At 45.0% G+C, this 22,126-nt stretch overlaps 2 protein-coding genes across 8 annotated transcripts; both read right to left on the bottom strand.

Annotated features, from left to right (window-relative positions):
* Positions 1-4: 4 nt before the first annotated feature.
* On the bottom strand, positions 5-6,221 carry LOC115116760 (RING finger protein 122-like). 4 transcript variants are annotated; one of them, XM_065006193.1, is made up of 8 exons: positions 5,965-6,221; positions 5,001-5,416; positions 3,650-3,756; positions 3,391-3,548; positions 2,380-2,422; positions 2,109-2,150; positions 1,776-1,858; positions 5-1,485 (listed from the first exon to the last, which is right to left on the bottom strand). In XM_065006193.1, exons 3-8 carry the CDS (start codon positions 3,650-3,652, stop codon positions 1,365-1,367), a joined length of 450 nt encoding a protein of 149 aa, XP_064862265.1. In that variant the 5' UTR covers positions 3,653-3,756; positions 5,001-5,416; positions 5,965-6,221; the 3' UTR covers positions 5-1,364. The 4 variants fall into 4 exon arrangements, with proteins under 4 accessions (XP_064862265.1, XP_064862263.1, XP_064862266.1 ...); XM_065006191.1 differs by having other exon boundaries at positions 6,023-6,221; XM_065006194.1 differs by lacking the exon at positions 3,650-3,756 and having other exon boundaries at positions 6,023-6,219.
* Positions 6,222-15,514: 9,293 nt separating this feature from the next.
* On the bottom strand, positions 15,515-20,505 carry LOC115115145 (calcium homeostasis modulator protein 1). Of its 4 annotated transcripts, XM_065006188.1 has the most exons (4): positions 19,974-20,504; positions 17,748-19,015; positions 16,660-17,254; positions 15,515-16,455 (listed from the first exon to the last, which is right to left on the bottom strand). In XM_065006188.1, the coding sequence occupies exons 3-4, from the start codon at positions 17,209-17,211 to the stop codon at positions 15,928-15,930; spliced, it is 1,080 nt and encodes a 359-aa protein (XP_064862260.1). In that variant the 5' UTR covers positions 17,212-17,254; positions 17,748-19,015; positions 19,974-20,504; the 3' UTR covers positions 15,515-15,927. The 4 variants fall into 4 exon arrangements, with proteins under 4 accessions (XP_064862260.1, XP_029499495.1, XP_029499494.1 ...); XM_029643635.2 differs by lacking the exon at positions 17,748-19,015 and having other exon boundaries at positions 19,974-20,505; XM_029643634.2 differs by lacking the exon at positions 19,974-20,504 and having other exon boundaries at positions 17,748-19,966.
* Between the last annotated feature and the right edge of the window lie 1,621 nt (positions 20,506-22,126).

Here is a 22,126-nt window from a genome sequence, read left to right as displayed (position 1 = left end):
CACAGAGATGATACATATTTTATTTAAAAGCAACAAACGGTACAAAATGACAAGATGGGGGGGTCACAACGTTACGTACATACATACAGGCAAGACTAGCTGTCTATCAGTCTGAGGTTATGGACCTGGTTTATGTCAGAAATGGCACCCTATTCCCTATATAGTACACTACTTTTGACCAGGGCCTGCATAGGTTTCTGGTCAAAGGTAAGTGCACTGTGTAAGGAATAGGGTGCCATTTCTGACACTCCTGGATATATAGTTCTGTACATCAGAGTTGCTGTGATGTTGGTATTGGACTGGTTTTGTGATTCCAGCCTTTGGCCGCGTTCCAGACCAACTACTTTGCAGTCTCTTGCCGGATCTCCACGCCTGGATAAGTGTTTAACATGTCAGCTAACCGCATATGCTCAGTCGATGACGTGGCGCAGAACCATTTGTTGCTGTGTGCAGCGCGACTGCAATGTAGTCGGCCTGGAACGTGTCCAATGTTTCGACGACCTCAGTATCGTGTTACCTAGGTTGGAGTTGGCAGTATTGGACATGTTCTGTGTGTGGCACATGGTATTGAATGGCATGTTTGTGCTGGCTTGTATTGTAACACCCCTGAGGTATAAGAGGTATCCATTTACATCAATCCTGATACTCGACCAATGACCTTCTCAGAATGCCTGACGTGTCGTTTGTGATTGGCTGTTTCTGGCAGTGTTGTACCAGGCATCGTCCAATGACTGGGGGAGAACTCGGTATTCTAAAGTGGCTCCCGTTCCTATGTCACTTTCCTCTTATTCTCACTGGAGATACTATTAGTACGCTGCTGACCTGCAAAATGAATATTTGGGTCAGGAGTGTCCGTATGGCCTTTACTCATTCTCACTGATCTAAAGGGGGAGGCTAGACGGCAGCTTTATGAAGCTCCACTGCTAAGCTAGGAGGGCCCAATCCCAAACTGACCTGCTGCACCTGACCCCCTACCCTATCCTTCATTTCTTGCAGGAAGCCCCATTGGCATGCTAGTATGGCCACATTCCAAACACCACATCCCTCAAGGTTAGAGTTATCATGTTGTTTTTAGGTTCCATTGCTAAACTAGTAGGTCCCGATCCTGAAACACCCTCTTGTGCCCTGCCCCCTCGGTCATCGCTGACTTTCTTGACGATCTGAAAGGCCTGGACGGGTGTAATCAACATCCATATACAGTACCCAAACCCCAGCCATATTGATTAATGCTCAGTCAAAGACTAACACCATGGAAGCCACTTTAAGAATACAATCGACTCTGTGTGATGTCCATAAAATGACCATCAATTCTGTGTAAATGTGTACAGGTGCGTATGGCGGTCGTGGTGGCCCCTGTGGGTCCTTCACACCTCCTCTGGGTCCTGGGGCCCCTCAGTTCCCTGTGTGGGCTCTGGGTGGAGCCTGAGGATGGGTTTATTACACATGGGGCACACGCTACGGATTTCCAGCCACTTCAGCAGGCACCTGGATGGGACACACAAAATAGACTTGAGATGTCCTCAAAAAGTGCATAACCTGTTCAAATATTATCGAGATGCATCCTTCATTTATTCTGTCTGTCCTTCATTCCTTTCTTCCATGAGCTAATCAATGATCTGACAAGGATGTTAACTTCAAGGAAGGGAGGGATGGAACCAGAAGGATTTATGCTGTGATCATGTTAGTTTCAGCTGCCTCTTGAACGTCATTATGACCACAGACGTGTTGACATTCTGTAAGCTCTGACTATAAGGTGAGCCTGACGGTTAACTCACTTCTTGTGAAATGCGTGTGAACACGGACACACGGCTAGCTCATCTCTGGTCCGAAACTCTTCCAAACATACTGCACACGTTTGCTTTAAGGGCAAGAAGAAAAATGTGTGTTAGTGTGTGTGTGTGGTCACATTTACAAGAACAATGATCGAGTCAACCTGCCCTTAGCACGAAGTTAAATACATCATCTGAGTTCAAACACTCGACACCAGGTTAAATGAAAGGCATTGCATCGCCAACACGAGCCACACAGAAATGGGTCAGAAAATGTTACATTATTTTCCAAACGATCTGCATTGAAATAAAAACGTCACACAGAATAACACAACTTACTCCTAGAAGGCTCAGCTTCTTGCCTGCCCCTTTAAGAACCACCTATTGAAAAAGAAAAAGCAGTTTGTACATGTGTTAGAGGGAGCTATAAGCTACTTGACACACACACCGGTATTGGTACAAATCCAGGGTTGACGTAATGAAGGTTAACTATAAAGAGTAGTGGGTGTTGTTTCAACGCACTGACACCCGACAGTGTGAAATACTGTAGTAGTAGTTGAACCCTGGTCAGACCCCAGTGCTACATGTGCTCGTGTAGAGAAAGGCCTACCTCGTTGTAGCTGAACTGCTCCCTCGTCCCTTGCTGTTTCAACCTACAAAGAGACAAATACAAAATGGCCGTGTTTAAAGATGGAGTCTGGGAACTTAAGCACTTAAGTTGACAAACTTTGATTTGATTTGCAAATTTGAAACATTGTGTGAATTGGAATTTATAACATTTCTTATTTGGGGGGGGATAACGTACACGAAATGGATGACATAGTACACAATTGGGCACAATTATACAAAACCTCTGTAGCATCACTTTAAAATGCAGGATATTCCAATCTTATACAGTACCCTCAAAGTATTCACAACCCTTGACCTAGACAGGCACTGTATGTCCGACTTGGTATTTCTTAATTACATTGCATGGTGCTTTGCTAAAATGTAGAATATAACAACTGATGCATTAACAATGTCATACACCAACATAATGTAATATACAGTAGCAATCAAGGGTGGCTACTTCGAAGAATCTCACATATAAAATATATTTTGATTTGTTTAACACTTTTTTGGTTACAACATGATTCCATATGTGTTATTTCATAGTTTTGATGTCTTCACTATTATTCTACAATGTAGAAAATAGTAAAAATAAAGAATGCAAATGAGTAGGTTTGTCCAAACTTTTGACTTGTACTGTATATAAATAATATCATAGGCCTATAATATGATAATAGGTAATTAAATAAAGGCTCTTGAAGCATAATAAGTGAAGCCTCCATGTGGATAAGTCTACATGTTAATATCCTGATTGCTATGGCAACCGGCCAGCAGCCATCTTTGTTTGGGTCCTTCCCCCTACGGTTTCCAAGCCACAAAGTCAAAATTCACTATATCATAAAAATTAATGAGCACAAAAATGTGCTTTTTGGTCTTAATTTCAGTTTGGGTTAGGCATAAGGTTAGCAGTGTGGTTAATGTTAGGGTTAGGTTTAAATTCAGATGTTAAATTGTAGAAATAGGCAGGGTTCATCACTTTGTGGCTGTTCCAACTAGTGATGACCCGACATACCTGAAGAGGTAGCAGCAGAAGATGAGGCTGAGCATGAAGACGAACAGGCCGATGCCCAGCACTATCACGTAGACATTGAGTGGCAGGTGGTAAGTGGTATCCATCTTGCTATGTCCACAGTACTTCTCAAAGTGCTGGAGACCTAAACCACAGGCATCCTGAGAAGAAAAATATTTGCACACAGCTTGTTGTCATGAAAAAGATTGTCAAAACAATAGAGGGACTTGAACGAAAACATGTCACAGTTGACCTCACTTACCATATAATGAAAGTGCTATAAACACTACTTTGTTTTCCCCTCTCAAAACAGAGGAGCCGGGGACATATCCCCACATGCAAATGGTTCACAGCTTCTTGTTTACACACCTTTAAAACAGGAGAGAGAGACACTAAAATGGAACACAGAATCTCTCGCTGATTCACTTCTCACGTAGGTGTTTTAACTAGACATATTTAGATTTGGACTAATATATTTCAGTCTAAATATAGGGCTCTCGTTATAACTGCATTGCTTATTGTATGGTATTCCTCCCGTAGACATCTCCATTATACCCTCCATGTAGGACACCAGAGCCACCGACATGTGTTTTACTATCTCGGGCTTCATGTTAGAAAGCCTAGTAAGCCTTGTATTGACAATCCAAACGACAAGGTCAATATTAGGTGGGGAGGGAGGGGGAAGTGACTGCCTGGTATTTGGCTCCCATCCCACCCGTACTGCTCTGTATTGCTCTGCTCTGACTGGAGCCGAGGCACGTAATTGGCAGTGAACTAAACCAACATGGAGTACGGTGGCTCCACTTCCGTCGGTGGGCCATCTGTTCCACAGACTCCCCTTCACAGACTAGGTGGCTGGTCTGTGGGTTGTGTGTGTGTGTGTGTGTCATGGGTGGGGGTTGGTTGGGGGCTTTAGCTAGCCTTTTCATGAACAGACACACAACACTCTAGGGACTGAGGCACCATTTGGCAAGACAATGGTAACCAGGAAGCACCACTTCCACCCATATGCCCCATGTGTTCTGTTCTTGTGAATTTGCCTCACCACGGACGAGATGCCCCCTCACCCCCCTCTCTTTGCCAGTCTGTTTTAACGGCCGTGTCATTTCATTTGGAGTGATAGAACGGGTACAGCTTGAGCACAGTGGGGGGGGGGTCATTAATTTGACATTGGGGTAAAGGGAGGGGGAATGGGAGTAGGAGGGGAAGGGGTCTTAGAATTGAAACATTGTTACATAGACAGTTTATTTTCTTAGATGTAGAATGGACCATATGCAGAGACCGGCTAGGTATTGAATAGCTAAACAACCTCTAGTAGTACCGTTAGTTACAGTTACACGATGGTTGCTATGTAGCCTATATATATAACTAACTAAACACAACCCTGGAAAATATCATTCTTTTGAGTTCCGTTTCGCCCTGTCGACAAACCCAACTGAACCCACAAGCAACTTCGTCATTTCTCATTTCTCAAGCATATCAATTACAGAAGCCCTGTTAGCAGTAAGTAAAGAGCTGAAGGGAGGTGGGAGAGTTATAGTGGAACACACAGGCTGTGTAAGCTACAGACTGCGTTACATTGACTTGGCAGAAGGTTGAGGAAAAACACTTACCGTTACACCATTGGAATGGTTGCATGAAACCTGACTCCCAGGACTGCAGCAGTAAATCCAGGCCCTGTCAGGAGAAGGCTGGACCTGTGTGAGGGCCAAACTACCAGGTTACCCCAACGCCCGGAAGCCCAAAATCACTCTCTAAACTGGGGCTAAAAGAAGACAAAACGAGTCGCTGGGGTGGTTTGAGGTCGTGGTGGATCGTCCAAAAACAAAACCATGAAGATGATCAGAATTCCGAGAAGAAGAGTGTACAGATTCTGGCTGTGTGGTTTTGTCCACTCAGCAATCCATGCGCGACATTCCCAAATCTGGATTAGCTCCCGAGGGTTAGGATTGGGAGATGTGGGATTGGGAGTGCTGCAGTCCTCGTGTGTGCTCCTTCTCCTCTCTCGACATCGACGTCCAAGTGATGACTGTCAGAGAGACGAAGAAATCAGTTTAGTCACATGGCTCTTACCTCATGTCAATGTCCACTGGTGAAATCTTCTCTCGACACAGAGCAAAACAACACACATTTCCTTTCCTCCCAATCAAAACAACACACACTTCCTTTCCTCCCAATCAACACAACTTGCATTTAGGAGAAAAACAGCCCCATAAATTGCAATCCGGTAAACAACAACTGTCCAGTTCATCAGTGACAGAAAACCATTCAAAAAACCAACCAAACCAAACGAGTCCCTGCTCTTATTCCAGTGTGGGAGGTATTAGTCCCTGCTTTGTCCCCCTCCAAATCTTTCTGAACAGAGGGATTTTCACAAGCCTTATCCCCTCTGTCTGCCTTCTCTTCTCCTCCTCTTCCTCTACTCCTTCAGGGCTCTGATCTACTAGGGGGGTAGAGCTTACTCTTCACAGCAGGAAAAACATGAATCCCCCAAAACACAAAGAACAGTCTTCTAGCTAGGATATTTTGCTAGTGTGTATGTGTGTGTGTATTTAGGAGGGGGAAGTTCCTACTCGCCCTCTAACCATCTGCTGCTTCGATTGGGGAAAATGTTGAGACAAATACAGTCTCCCACCTCCAGCTGGCCTGGTCATGGTGGCAGGGTTCCCTCTTCGTCTCAATCCATAATGGTGGTCTAGAAATCTGCCTCGATCCTCCTCTGCTGCTTCTGCTATTGCTGCTGCTGTTTCTATATTTCTGCCTCTGCCTCTCTCAATTCAATACAAGGGTCTCTCTCTCTCTCTCTCTCTCTCTCTCCCTCTCTCTTTCTCTCTCTCTCTCTCTGGTTTGTAAACAGAGCTCTGGCTGTTGGTCATGTGACCAGTCCTTTGCCTCGCAACTCTCATTTCCCTCCTCCCCCCCCTCTCCTGTGGGCCCTCCCCTTCTCCCTCCGTCCTCCAATCCCTGTCTCTCTCCCTTTCTCCATGGGAGAGGTGAAAACAGGCATAGGCAGGAGGGTAAGACAGGGGGGCTAGATATTGACGAATGAGACGACTGGATACGGTGTGTGTGTTGGAGTCTTGCAGGAAAGACAGGGAGGGCCCGGTCAGTGACATGTGCACTGCTGCCATCCAGACAACAACCCAGTTTCTCATTAATTATGTGATTTATGTACGTTGCAACCCAGCAATGCAAAGCCAGGCAGGGTGAGGGGAATGCCAGCAGCCAGCCATTTTACTCAAAACAATAAAACTATCACTGGGCAACAAAACCAACATGGCTACCACAGCCAACGCATATAGGGGGATTGGGAAGCTAGCTCTGTCAGTCGAAGCCCTGGCTATTTTCCAGTTTGGTTATTGGTTTCAGTCTGGTTATTTTCTAGAGTCTATATATAAACGTGTTGCTATCATGTTGGTAGAGAGACAGGAGCCGAGTTGGAGGGAGAGAGGGAAATACAGAGAAAGGGAGATCAAAAGAAAGCAGAAAGAAAGACAAATACTAGAGAGCGAAAGATGGCCAGAGACATCCATCCTTCCACCCCCACACGTCAGTCCTGCCAGACCAGCAGGCCAACAGGCCTCTGAGACGACAGCTGCAGGATTTGGGCTGTAGGGTAGGGAGCTAGGAAGGAGGATATCTGCTTTCCTGGCACCCTGGTTCCCTGGCCCATGTTCATTAGGCACCAAACGGAAGAAAACAGACTAAAACGGACCTTATGGGGGGAAAAAAAAATGAATTTCACATGTGAAGGTTCCCTGGGCCATGTTCATTTGGCACCAAACAGAAAAAAACAGACTAACACAGCCCTTATAGGGGGAAAACAGATGAATGTGAGGTATACATGTGAGGTACTCCAAAAACACGTTTTCATGTTATCATGTGATCTTATGTGAAGTCAATGTGATAACATGTGAAAACATGAAACTAACTACACGTGAAAACGTGATCACGTGCAGTGTTCCAAAAACACGTGAAATCATGTGTTTTTCGGTCATATTTTCCTTCTAGAAACCCCTTTTTGCATCAGCAGATGTCACAAAGTGATTATACAGAAACCCAGCTTAAAACCCCGAAGAGCAAGCAATGCAGATGTAGAAGCCCGGGGGCTAGGAAACACTCCCTGGAAAGGCAGGAACCTCGAGGGAAACCAGGCTCTGAGTGGTGACCAGTCTTCTTCTGGCAGTGCCAGGTGGAGATTATAAGAGTACATGGCCATTATAGCCAGATTGTTCTTCAAGATGTTGTACAAGTTTAATAGATGACCAGCATCGTCAAATAATATTCACAGTGGTTATAAAGGGTGCAACAGGTCAACATCTCAGGAGTAAATGTCAGTTGGCTTTTCATAGCTGAGCATTCAGAGGTCAAGATAGCAGGTGCAGTACAGAGAGAGGGGGGTCAAAACAGCAGATCCAAGATAAGGTATCACGTCCGCTGAACAGGTCAGAGTTCCATAGACTCAGGCAGAACAGCAGAAACTGGATCAGCAACATGACCAGGTGGACTAGGGAGGGGACAGTCAGGAGTCCTCAGGCCAGGTAGTGCTGAGGCATGGTCTGGTCCTAGGGCTCAGGTCTTCCGGGAGAGGGAGAATTCGAGGAAGCATACTTAAGATCACACAGGACACCAGATAAGACAGGAGAAATACACCAGATAGGACAGACTGACCCTAACTCCCCCGCACACCGTGGGACACTGTGGCCCTGTCTGATGTTACCCTGCTCTCCCATAGCATACCAGGGAGGGAGTGACTCCCTGAACCTATCTAATGAGAAACTGTTGTTTTCTTGCTAATGAAAATGACCAGTGTGTGGGAGGATACCCTGTTCCCAGATCTGCTCTATAGCTAAGCCCTATGGTCATACCAGTTGGCTATACAGCCCAAACTGATCTGGGACGAGCTGTTATGAGGAGGAAGTGGAGGCTTCTGTGGGATCCAGGGGATTCATTACATTCTCATCATCCTATAATTATGACATCATCATTATCCAGAGCACAGCTGTATTGTCTGTCGGTCCAAGATGAATCTCTGCTCCCAGAACCAAATCAGCTACTCTGTTCAACGCTTCCACGAGAGTGTAGTACAAAACAAGATGAGGATGTTCAGTCGATATGGACGTTTTTGATTTATAAGGATGCCCTAGGCTCCATTAACATCCTCAAATCACATTTCATTGGTCACAAACACAGGTTTAGCAGATGTTATTGTGGGTGTAGCGAAATGCTTGTATCGGGTATCCTGTGACTTAAAAATTAGCAGGGCGTTGACCATTCTTTTACACCTCAATGGTGTTGACAAGCAGCTTTGGGAGGTTAGACATGGTATTTGTAGTTTTTCTACCCTCTAGTGGTATGCTATGGGAGAGCAGTGTTATGTCAAACCGTCAACAACTCACTGATATATGAGGATAAATGTCATCTATCGCCATGCATATGTAATGAAATAAATAAATGGTGTTTTAAGAAATGTTATTTTAAAAGCTTTGTGACAGATGAAGTGAAGTAAACATTGATTGCCAAAAGGCTGATTAAAAAGCACTTTACCTGAAAGCTTGGGGATAGGATGAAACGAGAGAGAGATGCAAATCCTGACCTTGTTTCTATCCCATCATGTAAATTGTTATGGCTGTGTGTGTGTGTGTGTGTGTGTGTGTGTCCAGTTTACATGCAATTACTGAGTGAGATGGAATATCAGGTCATGAGGACACTTGTCATGGTTGAGAGAAGGTTTAGATTGAGTCACAACTGTAAATACCATATGAAATTACATTACAGTATGCTGATGTTTTAGTATCTGGGTTACAGTTGACAGATGTTTTTCAATTTGTAAATTCTGTTTGACCGGATTGTGACACCTAATCAATAAAAGTTAATTTTGAGTGTGTCAAAGAACATTCCAGAACAACAATCTAACACTATCGGTCAGCATTAGAGTATGAAAGTAAGTTTAAATTATTACTTCCGGGTTGGAGCGACCGGTCGCATCCGCGCTTCGGTCTGCTTCGGTCTGCAGGTTGTATAACTTTTCATTACATTTCATTACATTTCATTATAGTACAACGGTTTGATTTGTCTAATCTTAGCAATTTCTTCTTAGCTAGCTACATAGCCGTCTTTGTATCAAAGATAATTGCGTAATTATCGTATTTCGTCGTCCTCCTATCTGCCCAGCAGCTAGCCAGCTAGCTAACGTTCACCGTCTACCGTAGCACTGTAGTAACTATCACACTCAACTGAACGACTTGATTAGTGTAGTGTTAGCTAGCTACATAGTTGTCTTTGCTGTCTTCGTATCCAAGATAATTGTGTAGTTTAGAGTGTGTAGTCTTAGAGCGATTATCTTAATTTACCGAGGTTAGCTAGCCAGCTATTTGTCGTCCTTAACGTAGGAGTCACTCCTAGCTAGCCAACAGCTAGCCAACATCTACTGAATAGAACTTTCGCATTCCGGTCGCATTCCGCTTCGCTCCACAGGTAGAATCACATTTTCATTTCATTTCATTACAGTCCCAACGGTGTGATTTGTTTGATCGTAGCTAGCTACATAGCTAGCTACATAGCCGTCTTTGTTTCAAAGATAATTGTGTAGTCTAGAGCGATTTTCTAGGTTAGCTAGCCAGCTATTGTCGTTCTTTGAAAGCATCGTAACGTAATCAACACTGCTAGCTAGCCAGCTAGCCCCCGAATAGCAGCATTGTAGAAACTTTACACTCAACGGAACGACTTGATTAGTGTAGTGTCAACAACGCAGCCACTGCCAGCTAGCCTACAAAGTCAACAACGCAGCCACTGCCAGCTAGCCTACCTCAGCAGTACTGTATCATTTTAATCATTTTAGTCAATTAGATTCTTGCTACATAAGCTTAACTTTCTGAACATTCGAGACGTGTAGTCCACTTGTCATTCCAATCTCCTTTGCATTAGCGTAGCCTCTTCTCTAGCCTGTCAACTATGTGTCTGTCTATCCCTGTTCTCTCCTCTCTGCACAGACCATACAAACGCTCCACACCGCGTGGCCGCGGCCACCCTAATCTGGTGGTCCCAGCGCGCACGACCCACGTGGAGTTCCAGGTCTCCGGTAGCCTCTGGAACTGCCGATCTGCGGCCAACAAGGCAGAGTTCATCTCAGCCTATGCCTCCCTCCAGTCCCTCGACTTCTTGGCACTGATGGAAACATGGATCACCACAGACAACACCGCTACTCCTATACTGCTCTCTCTTCGTCCGCCCACGTGTTCTCGCACACCCCGAGAGCTTCTGGTCAGCGGGGTGGTGGCACCGGGATCCTCATCTCTCCCAAGTGGTCATTCTCTCTTTCTCCCCTTACCCATCTGTCTATCGCCTCCTTTGAATTCCATGCTGTCACAGTTACCAGCCCTTTCAAGCTTAACATCCTTATCATTTATCGCCCTCCAGGTTCCCTCGGAGAGTTCATCAATGAGCTTGATGCCTTGATAAGCTCCTTTCCTGAGGACGGCTCACCTCTCACAGTTCTGGGCGACTTTAACCTCCCCACGTCTACCTTTGACTCATTCCTCTCTGCCTCCTTCTTTCCACTCCTCTCCTCTTTGACCTCACCCTCTCACCTTCCCCCCCTACTCACAAGGCAGGCAATACGCTCGACCTCATCTTTACTAGATGCTGTTCTTCCACTAACCTCATTGCAACTCCCTCCAAGTCTCCGACCACTACCTTGTATCCTTTTCCCTCTCGCTCTCATCCAACACTTCCCACACTGCCCCTACTCGGATGGTATCGCGCCGTCCCAACCTTCGCTCTCTCTCCCCCGCTACTCTCTCCTCTTCCATCCTATCATCTCTTCCCTCTGCTCAAACCTTCTCCAACCTATCTCCTGATTCTGCCTTCTCAACCCTCCTCTCCTCCCTTTCTGCATCCTTTGACTCTCTATGTCCCCTATCCTCCAGGCCGGCTCGGTCCTCCCCTCCCGCTCCGTGGCTCGACGACTCATTGCGAGCTCACAGAACAGGGCTCCGGGCAGCCGAGCGGAAATGGAGGAAAACTCGCCTCCCTGCGGACCTGGCATCCTTTCACTCCCTCCTCTCTACATTTTCCTCCTCTGTCTCTGCTGCTAAAGCCACTTTCTACCACTCTAAATTCCAAGCATCTGCCTCTAACCCTAGGAAGCTCTTTGCCACCTTCTCCTCCCTCCTGAATCCTCCTCCCCCTCCCCCTCCTCCCTCTCTGCAGATGACTTCGTCAACCATTTTGAAAAGAAGGTCGACGACATCCGATCCTCGTTTGCTAAGTCAAACGACACCGCTGGTTCTGCTCACACTGCCCTACCCTGTGCTCTGACCTCTTTCTCCCTCTCTCTCCAGATGACATCTCGCGTCTTGTGACGGCCGGCCGCCCAACAACCTGCCCGCTTGACCCTATCCCCTCCTCTCTTCTCCAGACCATTTCCGGTGACCTTCTCCCTTACCTCACCTCGCTCATCAACTCATCCCTGACCGCTGGCTACGTCCCTCCCGTCTTCAAGAGAGCGAGAGTTGCACCCCTTCTGAAAAAACCTACACTCGATCCCTCCGATGTCAACAACTACAGACCAGTATCCCTTCTTTCTTTTCTCTCCAAAACTCTTGAACGTGCCGTCCTTGGCCAGCTCTCCCGCTATCTCTCTCAGAATGACCTTCTTGATCCAAATCAGTCAGGTTTCAAGACTAGTCATTCAACTGAGACTGCTCTTCTCTGTATCACGGAGGCACTCCGCACTGCTAAAGCTAACTCTCTCTCCTCTGCTCTCATCCTTCTAGACCTATCGGCTGCCTTCGATACTGTGAACCATCAGATCCTCCTCTCCACCCTCTCCGAGTTGGGCATCTCCGGCGCGGCCCATGCTTGGATTGCGTCCTACCTGACAGGTCGCTCCTACCAGGTGGCGTGGCGAGAATCTGTCTCCTCACCACGCGCTCTCACCACTGGTGTCCCCCAGGGCTCTGTTCTAGGCCCTCTCATATTCTCGCTATACACCAGGTCACTTGGCTCTGTCATAACCTCACATGGTCTCTCCTATCATTGCTATGCAGACGACACACAATTAATCTTCTCCTTTCCCCCCTCTGATGACCAGGTGGCGAATCGCATCTCTGCATGTCTGGCAGACATATCAGTGTGGATGACGGATCACCACCTCAAGCTGAACCTCGGCAAGACGGAGCTGCTCTTCCTCCCGGGGAAGGACTGCCCGTTCCATGATCTCACCATCACGGTTGACAACTCCATCGTGTCCTCCTCCCAGAGCGCTTAAGAACCTTGGCGTGATCCTGGACAACACCCTGTCGTTCTCAACTAACATCAAGGCGGTGGCCCGTTCCTGTAGGTTCATGCTCTACAACATCCGCAGAGTACGACCCTGCCTCACACAGGAAGCGGCGCAGGTCCTAATCCAGGCACTTGTCATCTCCCGTCTGGATTACTGCAACTCGCTGTTGGCTGGGCTCCCTGCCTGTGCCATTAAACCCCTACAACTCATCCAGAACGCCGCAGCCCGTCTGGTGTTCAACCTTCCCAAGTTCTCTCACGTCACCCCGCTCCTCCGCTCTCTCCACTGGCTTCCAGTTGAAGCTCGCATCCGCTACAAGACCATGGTGCTTGCCTACGGAGCTGTGAGGGGAACGGCACCTCAGTACCTCCAGGCTCTGATCAGGCCCTACACCCAAACAAGGGCACTGCGTTCATCCACCTCTGGCCTGCTCGCCTCCCTACCACTGAGGAAGTACAGTTCCCGCTCAGCCCAGTCAAAACTGTTCGCTGCTCTGGCCCCCCAATGGTGGAACAAACTCCCTCACGACGCCAGGACAGCGGAGTCAATCACCACCTTCCGGAGACACCTGAAACCCCACCTCTTTAAGGAATACCTAGGATAGGATAAAGTAATCCTTCTCACCCCCCTTAAAAGATTTAGATGTACTATTGTAAAGTGGCTGTTCCACTGGATGTCATAAGGTGAAAGCACCAATTTGTAAGTCGCTCTGGATAAGAGCGTCTGATAAATGACTTAAATGTAATGTAAATGTAAAATGTAAATGTAAATCATTGATTGTTTGCAAAATGTCACTAATACAAACATTACTACTCATGGTAGCTTTTAAACCAGCATTCAGGGCATTGTGATCTTTGTTTGGTATTCTACAACAGGTTTAGCAAAAAAACAACAATGCTTTTAAAGGAAGACAAAAGTTGATTCCACAAGCATGAGGCGCACCCAACAGCATAATTCTGACTCGAAGGTTCATTGGTTTTGGAATTACAATAACTTTGTCGTGGAACTTCTCAGAGCCAAGTTGATCACACCAATGCTGCATACATACAGTTGAAGTCAAAAGTTTGCATACACTTAGGTTGGAGTCATTAAAACTCATTTTTCAACCACTCCACCAATTTATTGTTAACAAACTATAGTTTTGTCAAGTCGGTTAGGACATCTACTTTGTGCATGACACAAGTAATTTTTCCAACAATTGTTACAGGCAGATTATTTCACTTACAATTCACTGTATCACAATTCCAGTGGGTCAGAAGTTTACATTCATCTTAGTGTCTGTGCCTTTAAACAGCTTGGAAAATTCCAGAAAATGATGTCATAGCTTTAGAAGCTTCTGATAGGCTATTTGTCATCATTTGAGTCAATTGGAGGTGTACCTGTGGATGTATTTCAAGGCCTACCTTCAAACTCAATGCCTCTTTGCTTGACATCATGGGAAAATCAAAAGAACTCAGCCAAGACCTCAGAAAAAAGATTGTGGACCACCACAAGTCTGGTTCATCCTTGGGAGCAATTTCCAAACACCTGAAGGTACCACATTCATCTGTACAAACAATAGTATGCAAGTATAAACACCATGGGACCACACAGCCGTCATACCGCTCAGGAACCGCTCTGTCTCCTAGAGATGAACGTACTTTGGTGCGAAAAGTGCAAATCAATCCCAGAACAACAGTAAAGGACCTTGTGAAGATGCTGGAGGAAACAGGTACAAAAGTATCTATATCCACAGTAAAACAAGTCCTATATCGACATAACCTGAAAGGCCGGTCTACAAGGAAGAAGCCACTGCTCCAAAACCACCATCAAAAAGCCAGACTACAGTTTGCAACTGCACATGGGAACAAAGATCATACTTTTTGGAGAAATGTCCTCTGGTCTGATGAAACAAAAATATAACTGTTTGGCCATAATGACCATCATTATGTTTGGAGAACAAAGGGGGAGGCTTGCAAGCCAAATAACACCATCCCAACTGTGAAGCACTGGGGTGGCAGCATCATGTTGTAAGGGGTGCTTTGCTGCAGGAGGGACTGGTGCACTTCACAAAATAGATGGCAGCATGAGGAGGAAAATTTATTGGATATATTATTGGATATATTGAAGCAACATCTCAAGACATCAGTCAGGAAGTTAAAGCTTGGTCGCAAATGGGTCTTCCAAATGGACATTGACCTCAAGCATACTTCCAAAGTTCTGGAAAAATGGCTTAAGGACAACATAGTCAAGGTATTGGAGTGGCCATCACAAAGCCCTGACCTCAATCAAGAACTGAAAAGGTGTGTGCGAGCAAGGAGGCCTACAAACCTGACTCAGTTACACCAGCTCTGTCAGAAGGAATGGGCCAAAATTCACCCAACTTAGTGTGGGAAGCTTCTGGAAGGCTACCCAAAACGTTTGACCAAAGTTAAACAATTTCAAGGCAATTCAACTAAATACTATTTGAGTGTATGCAAACTTCTGACCCACTGGGAATGTGATGAAAGAAATAAAATCGGAAATAAATCATTCTCTCTACTATTATTCTGGCATTTCACATTTTTAAAGTAAAGTGGTGATCCTAACCTAAGACAGGGAATTTTTACTGGGATTACATGTCAGAAATTGTAAGAAACTGAGTTTAAATGTATCTGGCTACGGTGTATGTAAACTTCTGACTTCTACTGTATTTCCTGGTAGGAAAACAAAATAAAATATTACAAACACATTTTAGGGGGGAGGGGGTGTCTCAGAATGATGCTTTTTATGTAAGCTAGGATGAATTTTAAAAAGTTATGAATTTAGGCTTCCACAGTAGCGTTAGGCTAAAGGAAACATTTCATCGAGATTCTACGAGGAGCCATTTGATGTTTGGTTTAATTGATAAAGAATTTTTAAAAGTCTACACATAGCAGTAATAACAAGAAACAGACTGTACATCCTCATGACATATCTGACACATTATGTACAACAACTCAAGTAAGGTTCCCCCTTTGGGTACTCTAACAAAAAATACAGGTAACCACTCTGAAACCAAGGAGCAACAAAAGTGCCAATTTGGGAGTGTTTGATGTTGGATGCCAGGAATCATTTCCAACTAAGCCCTCCATCAAAATATGAATTATTATAAATGATCACACCACAAAAAGGACTTCAATTCTATCTTTAAACCACAGTCTAAATCGTAAAGGACAATCAGTCTTATCAGTCTAAATAGTCAATCAAAAATATCCATGCCACAGTGAATGGTGCTTTTTCCTCTTTTGAAATGTTCAAACTTTGCTGTAGTATACCGCCCATTCCCTCTTAGGCAAATCAGGAGCGTGACCGTTAGCATATCCATTTGGTCCTCCACTGACTCCATGGACGTCTCCATTTGGTATGAGCCCTTCATGGGATTCTCCATCCGACTGTTCCTTCCTCAGTGCCAGAGGTGGCTTACACGTGTGCCAATTCCACAGAACTTTATTCATATCGTCCTGGTCGTGGATCCCGAGAAGCTTGTCCTCGTCGCTCTTCTTCTTGTCATCATCATCATCGTCGCTATCGTCTTTGCTTGACCGGTGCTTGTGGAAGCTGCGCATGTCGCCGCTGATGCTCTCGAAGTACTGCTGGATGCAGACCTTGGCGAAGGTCTTGGCGTGCTCCTTGCACGTCTCGTCGAAGAGCTTGCGTTCGATGTCGACGTAGTGAGACCAGTATTTGGTCTTGAGGAAGGCAGCTTGGGTGAAGCAGGGTCGGATGGCTCGTATCATGAAGGCTGCTAAGGTCATCAGCAGCAGGAATACCCAGCCAAACGCCTGCAGGGAAACACATGATGATAATACGTAAACAAAGACCTTGCTTTACCACTACAACTAACTTACTTTGAACCAATGGCCTGGTTTACACTTAGGTTGGGACAACTGATGTACAATGGATTGAACACAACAGTTATTTTGAAAGAGATTGTCTGCACCTAAATGTGAACTAGGTGAATATGGAAACTACCAACGACAACTTACCTGGGATATACACTTGATATATCTCGATGCCGCTTCTCTCGATATCACCTCGGGCTGATTGAAGATATTCTTGCATGGAATCTTCGCTAACAATTTAACAATCTCCACTTCCGTCATTCCCTCAATGAGGGTCGAATTCCCAAACTGATGAATGTCCAAGTTGACGCTGAACGCACACAGGAAGCTCTTCCCGTCCATAAGAGTCACAGATATCCACACCATGGGCGCGATCAAGGACCGCTGCGTGATCGAAACGAACATGTAACGAAGGATCGTCGGATCCTTCACCCTCTTCCCCGTCGGCCTTTTCCACTCCTCAGCTAACATCGAAACATTGTTATTCAACACGAACCCTAGTAGGAAGAACCATATAGGTGGGATAACCAGCAGTCCAATCCCGTAGGCGTAGTTGTACTCCGGGATACAAGGGCAGCTAAACTCGAAGGCTGAGTAGAGCTGGGCGCTAGCTAGGGCCATGATACCACAGATGCCATTCATGAAGGACTCCTGGTTGGATTGGAGGAACTGGAACATCATACGGAACTTATCCATCTTGAATGGTCTGCTGGTGGCGCCTTTTGAAATGTACTGAGATCTGTAGAAAAAAAAGATGGATCCAGTTGTTTGAAATCAATTTGATAGTGGTGCCTCTGAAGTATTCAAATCGGTGGGGAAACACGGAGGCAGATGTTAGAATTCAACAACAACAACAAAACATGTGCCGGGGCCCAAAATGTGAAAGGGACTCAGTCGTTTGATGTTGGAGAAATCGTCTAGCCCCGTGTCTGTGTACATTTGCAACTTATAAAATGTAGACAAAGAAGTAAATGAAGATGTTGTTTACAAGTAGTACTGACTAAACAATTGAATCAATCTCCCACTGCTTTATAATGAAACATCAATGGTTTGAGCGTCTGACGAGCTCACAAATCATTCAAGAATGACTTGTTTTTATTGAACAACTGGTAAATCAACGTTCAGTTTCATTCCAGCAAGTCATAAATGGTTTGAGTGTCTGAAAAAGACTTAACATAATAGACAGTGAGAAATCAATCATCTAAGTAACTGGGGAAAAAAGGCCTACTTACGTCACAATGGGCTTTTCCCCTCTTCCAAGTATGCAGGTGGTGAAATAATCTCAAATGATGAAAAGGAAACAAATGGACGATCACAAATATTTCTTCAACTTCTCTTGATCCACTCCAGCGTTGCCAAACCTCTTGGTAGACTAACTCTCCTCTTTCTAGTATGCGGGTCTTTGATTAAATCAAGTTCAAGTTCAATGAGCTCAAATGATGATAAGGCTGAAAATGTATGGCAAATAGTTCTCCAGGTACTTTTGGAATATTGTTGATTCTGATGCTCACTCAACCCTTCAAGAACAGTCTATGGGGATGTGGAATGGTAGAAAGCAAAGGCAAGGTCACGTCATCTGCCATCAGCTAGGCCCCTCCCTGTGAAGGCACCTGCACTCCTTTCTCTGTTGTACTGATGTAACAGGTTTCCCATCTCCCCCTCTCCATTGTCCCAAGAGCAAACATGTTACAGGCCCTAAAAAACACTTGGGCTACGGGTACTGCTTTGCAGACGTTAGTCTGCCATAAGACAGTCATGACTCGTGACTTTCAAGAAGAGGTGAGAACCACCTCAAACTAGAGCAACTAATATTTATTGTATTGTTATTCTACTATATGTCGGTCTGTGAAATGCTTTTTTTTGGTCTACCTTTATATGCGTATATTCATATAAAGAAGAGGTTTGATACGTCTATTTGCAGTTGTCTGGACAGGATGAGGTGGTTTTCTGTCTCTAACCAGAGTGACACAGCTGAAATTCCCACAGCTGAGATGCAAAAATAGTTTCAGCCCATTCAAATGATCTGGGTTATTCTCTCTGAAATATTTGTTCACAGATTAATGAGTCACTGTTTCCACTTGGGAATCACAGTGATGTGACTGGTATCTCTGTATTTAACAATATTATTTATACACCAAATCCATTACTTTATAATGAATTATGCCAGTACACATACTGCTGTCATCTTATATACCCTTAGTCACGTGACTTTTATTTTACCTTTATTTTACTAGGAAAGTCAGTTAAGAACAAATTCTTATTTTCTAGGAACAGTGGGCTAAACTGCCTTGTTCAGGGGCAGAACAACAGATTTGTACCTTGTCAGCTTGGGGATTTGAACTTGCAACCTTTCGGTTACTAGTCCAACGCTCTAACCACTAGGCTACCCTGCCACCTCGTAAACAATATTACATAAGGTTTAGGCATCCTCTGTCCTGCCTTCCTGTGTTGAGTCTTACCTATACAATAGTAATGGGCTTTACGTGGCATCCAACTGCACCTAGGAGAATGAGGCACAGCCGGACAAACCAGTCAAAGCTAGCTAATACCAGTTCATACCCCACACGACCATATAAAAGCAAGTAATTTTCCATACATTGTTAGCTTTTGTTTGAACAGCATTGTTAATGTGAGGGTATGATCAAAAACATGGAATATTCTATTATTCTACTCATGACATCACATAATGATATATTACTATTATCTGGTGTTGTCCTGCTATCCAGTAGTGTAAAGTACTTAAGTAAAAATACTTGAAAGTACTACTTAAGTTGTTTTTTGGGATATCTGTACTATTTATATTTTTGCCCATTTTTACTTTACTACATTCCCAAAGAAAATAATGTACTTTTTACACCATACATTTTCCCTGACACCCAAAACGGTCCAATTTGCAGTAGCTTTAGATGTATATCAGTAGTAGAATCTTTCTGTACAGAAGGCAAAGGAATTTACTCAAACGAAGTTCAGTTTACTCCGAATTTACTCTGATAGACACAGAAGGATGTAGCAGACTGTGTCTTCTCCCTGGCTTTTTAAATTATGGTTGTAATAAAATTAAAAGATACAATGATAACAGCGAATAACAATAAAAAGGACAATAGGCTAAACATGGTAACAATAACATGCTACAACCATTACGTCTCACTCAGAATAGCTACTGTGACGATAAGGCAGGAAGAACATTCGGTTTTAGAATACTGTAGTGCAGATGGTATAGCCACGTGTTCTACTGTGCACATTCTGTATGCACGAATGTGCATTGGTAATTGAGCGTGTCATGTTGAAGTTAGCCAGTTGTCTGGTTTTTCCACAGCTAGTAGGTTTGCTCGCATGCGCATTGCACAGACGTCGATCTGTGCCCGAGCAAGAGCGTCTAGACATATACTGGTGATAACACAGGCGAAAGACAAATCTACTGAATGCCAGTATCGTCATGTGAATTCCCATCATCATACCTGTTTCATCTGCAGTGCCTGACTTGGGCAGGAGCTCACTGGAGTACCGGCACCTCACATGTTCTACTGCTTGAGCTTCTGTTCCTATCGTATCCTACCTGAGATACGTCTGTAGGTGGCTCTGCTTCCTCGTGTACATGAAGCTCAAGGTCAAAAGTACATACAAAGTGAAAGGTCTGTGAGGCAGTAGAGAAACACGTTTAGCCGAACCTACACCACTCCAGGTTGAAACAAACGCATGGGGAGCTATGCCTAACACACATGCAGGTTCTTAAAGTTTGGGTTGAGTGGATATTATAGTATTATTTTCTCCTTCAACATTAGTCAAAACCTCAGACTATCTTTTAAGCCAGGTCAAAGAGTACACAGAGTAACACAGTGAAATATACAAACAAAAACAGGTTTTGGTGCAGGGTCAAGGGAATCACTACCTAAACTAATTCAATTTCAAATCAAGATGCATCAAATATATTCTCTAACAACTGAGTCAGTGAAACACTAAAAGGCCACAAGGCAATTTCCCCTTACCTGCACCTTTGCCCCATGCGGCCATACCTTTAAAAAAAAAAAAGAGACACTATTTAAAGAAACAGTCAACCACTGAAATTAAATCAAACTGTATTTGTCTCATGCGCCGAATACAACAGGTGTAGGTAGACCTTACAGTGAAATCCATACTTACAAGCCCTTAACCAACAATGCAGTTAAGAAAAATAAACAAGAAATAAAGTAACAAATCATTAAAGAGCAGCAGTAAAATAACAATAGTGAGGCTATATACAGGGGGTACCGGTACAGTCAATGTGCGGGGGCACATTGAGGTAATATGTACACGTGGGTTAAAGTGACTTATGCATAGATAATAACAGAAAGCAGCAGCGTAAAAAGGGGGGAGGGGGCAATGCAAGTAGTCTGGGTAGCCATTTGATTAGATGTTCAGTAGTCTTATGGCTTGGAGGTAGAAGCTGTTTAGAAGCTTCTTGGACCTAGACTTGGCACTCCGGTACCGCTTGTCGTGCGGTAGCAGAGAGAATAGTCTATGACTAGGGTGGCTGGTGTCTTTGACCATTTTTAGGGCCTTCCTCTGACACCGCCTGGTATAGAGGTCCTGGATGGCAGGAAGCTTGGACCATGTTAGTTTGTTGGTGATGTGGACACCAAGGAACTTGAAGCTCTCAACCTGCTTCACACAGCCCCGTCGATGAGAATGGGGGTGTGCTCGGTCCTCCTTTTCCTGTAGTCCACAATCATCTCTTTAGTCTTGATCACGTTGAGGGAGAGGTTGTTGTCCTGGCACCATACGACCAGGTCTCTGACCTCCTCCCTATATGCTGTCTCGTCGTTGCTGGTGATCAGACCTACCGCTGTTGTGTCATCCGCAAACTTAATGATGGTGTTGGAGTCATGCCTGGTCATGCAGTCATGAGTGAACAGGGGGTACAGGAGGGGACTGAGCACACACCCCTGAGGGGCCCCAGTGTTAAGGATCAACGTGGCGGATGAATTGTTACCTACCCTTACCACCTGGGGCAGCCCGTCAGGAAGTCAAAGGGAGGTGTTTAGTCCCAGTGTCCTTAGCTTAGTGATGAGCTTTGAGGGTACTATGGTTTTGAACACTGAGCTGTAGTCAATGAATAGCATACTCACATAGGTGTTCCTTTGGTCCATGTGTGAAAGGGCAGTGTGGTGTGCAATAGAGATTGCATCATCTGTGGATCTGTCAGGGCGGTATGCAAATTGGAGTGGGTCTGAGGTTTCTGGGATAATGGTGTTGATGTGAGCCAGGACCAGCCTTTCAAAGTACTTCATGGCTACAGACGTGAGTGCTACGGGTCAGTAGTCATTCAGGCAGGTTACCTTAGTGTTCTTGGGCACAGGGACGATGGTGGTCTTCTTGAAACATGTTGGTATTACAGACTCAGACAGGGAGAGGTTGAAAATGTCAGTGAAGACACTTGCCAGTTGATCAGCGCATGCTCGGAGTACACGTCCTGGTAATCCGTCTGGCCCTGTTTAAAGGTCTTACTCACATCGGCTGCGGAGAGTGTGATCACACAGTTGTTCGGAATAGCTGGTGCTCTCATGCCTTGAAGTGAGCATAGAAGTAATTTAGCTCGTCTGGTAAGCTCATGTCACTAGGCAGCTCTCGGCTG

The sequence above is a fragment of the Oncorhynchus nerka genome, linkage group LG21 (assembly GCF_034236695.1).
Source record: "Oncorhynchus nerka isolate Pitt River linkage group LG21, Oner_Uvic_2.0, whole genome shotgun sequence".
NCBI lineage: Eukaryota > Metazoa > Chordata > Actinopteri > Salmoniformes > Salmonidae > Oncorhynchus > Oncorhynchus nerka.
This window is presented reverse-complemented; position numbering and strand designations above follow the sequence as displayed.

Bases quoted from the DNA above. Each gene is read 5' to 3' on its own strand.
- LOC115116760 (XM_065006193.1), bottom strand. The intron at 2,423-3,390 runs GTATGTCGGGTC...GTCTCTTTGTAG, and splicing joins TTCTGCTGCTACCTCTTCAG to GTTGAAACAGCAAGGGACGA. The intron at 1,486-1,775 runs GTGAGTTAACCG...TGTCCCATCCAG, and splicing joins TCACACGCATTTCACAAGAA to GTGCCTGCTGAAGTGGCTGG.
- LOC115115145 (XM_029643635.2), bottom strand. From the start codon at position 17,211: ATGGATAAGTTCCGTATGATGTTCCAGTTCCTCCAATCCAACCAGGAG. The intron at 16,456-16,659 runs GTAAGTTGTCGT...GTTTCCCTGCAG, and splicing joins ATATCAAGTGTATATCCCAG to GCGTTTGGCTGGGTATTCCT.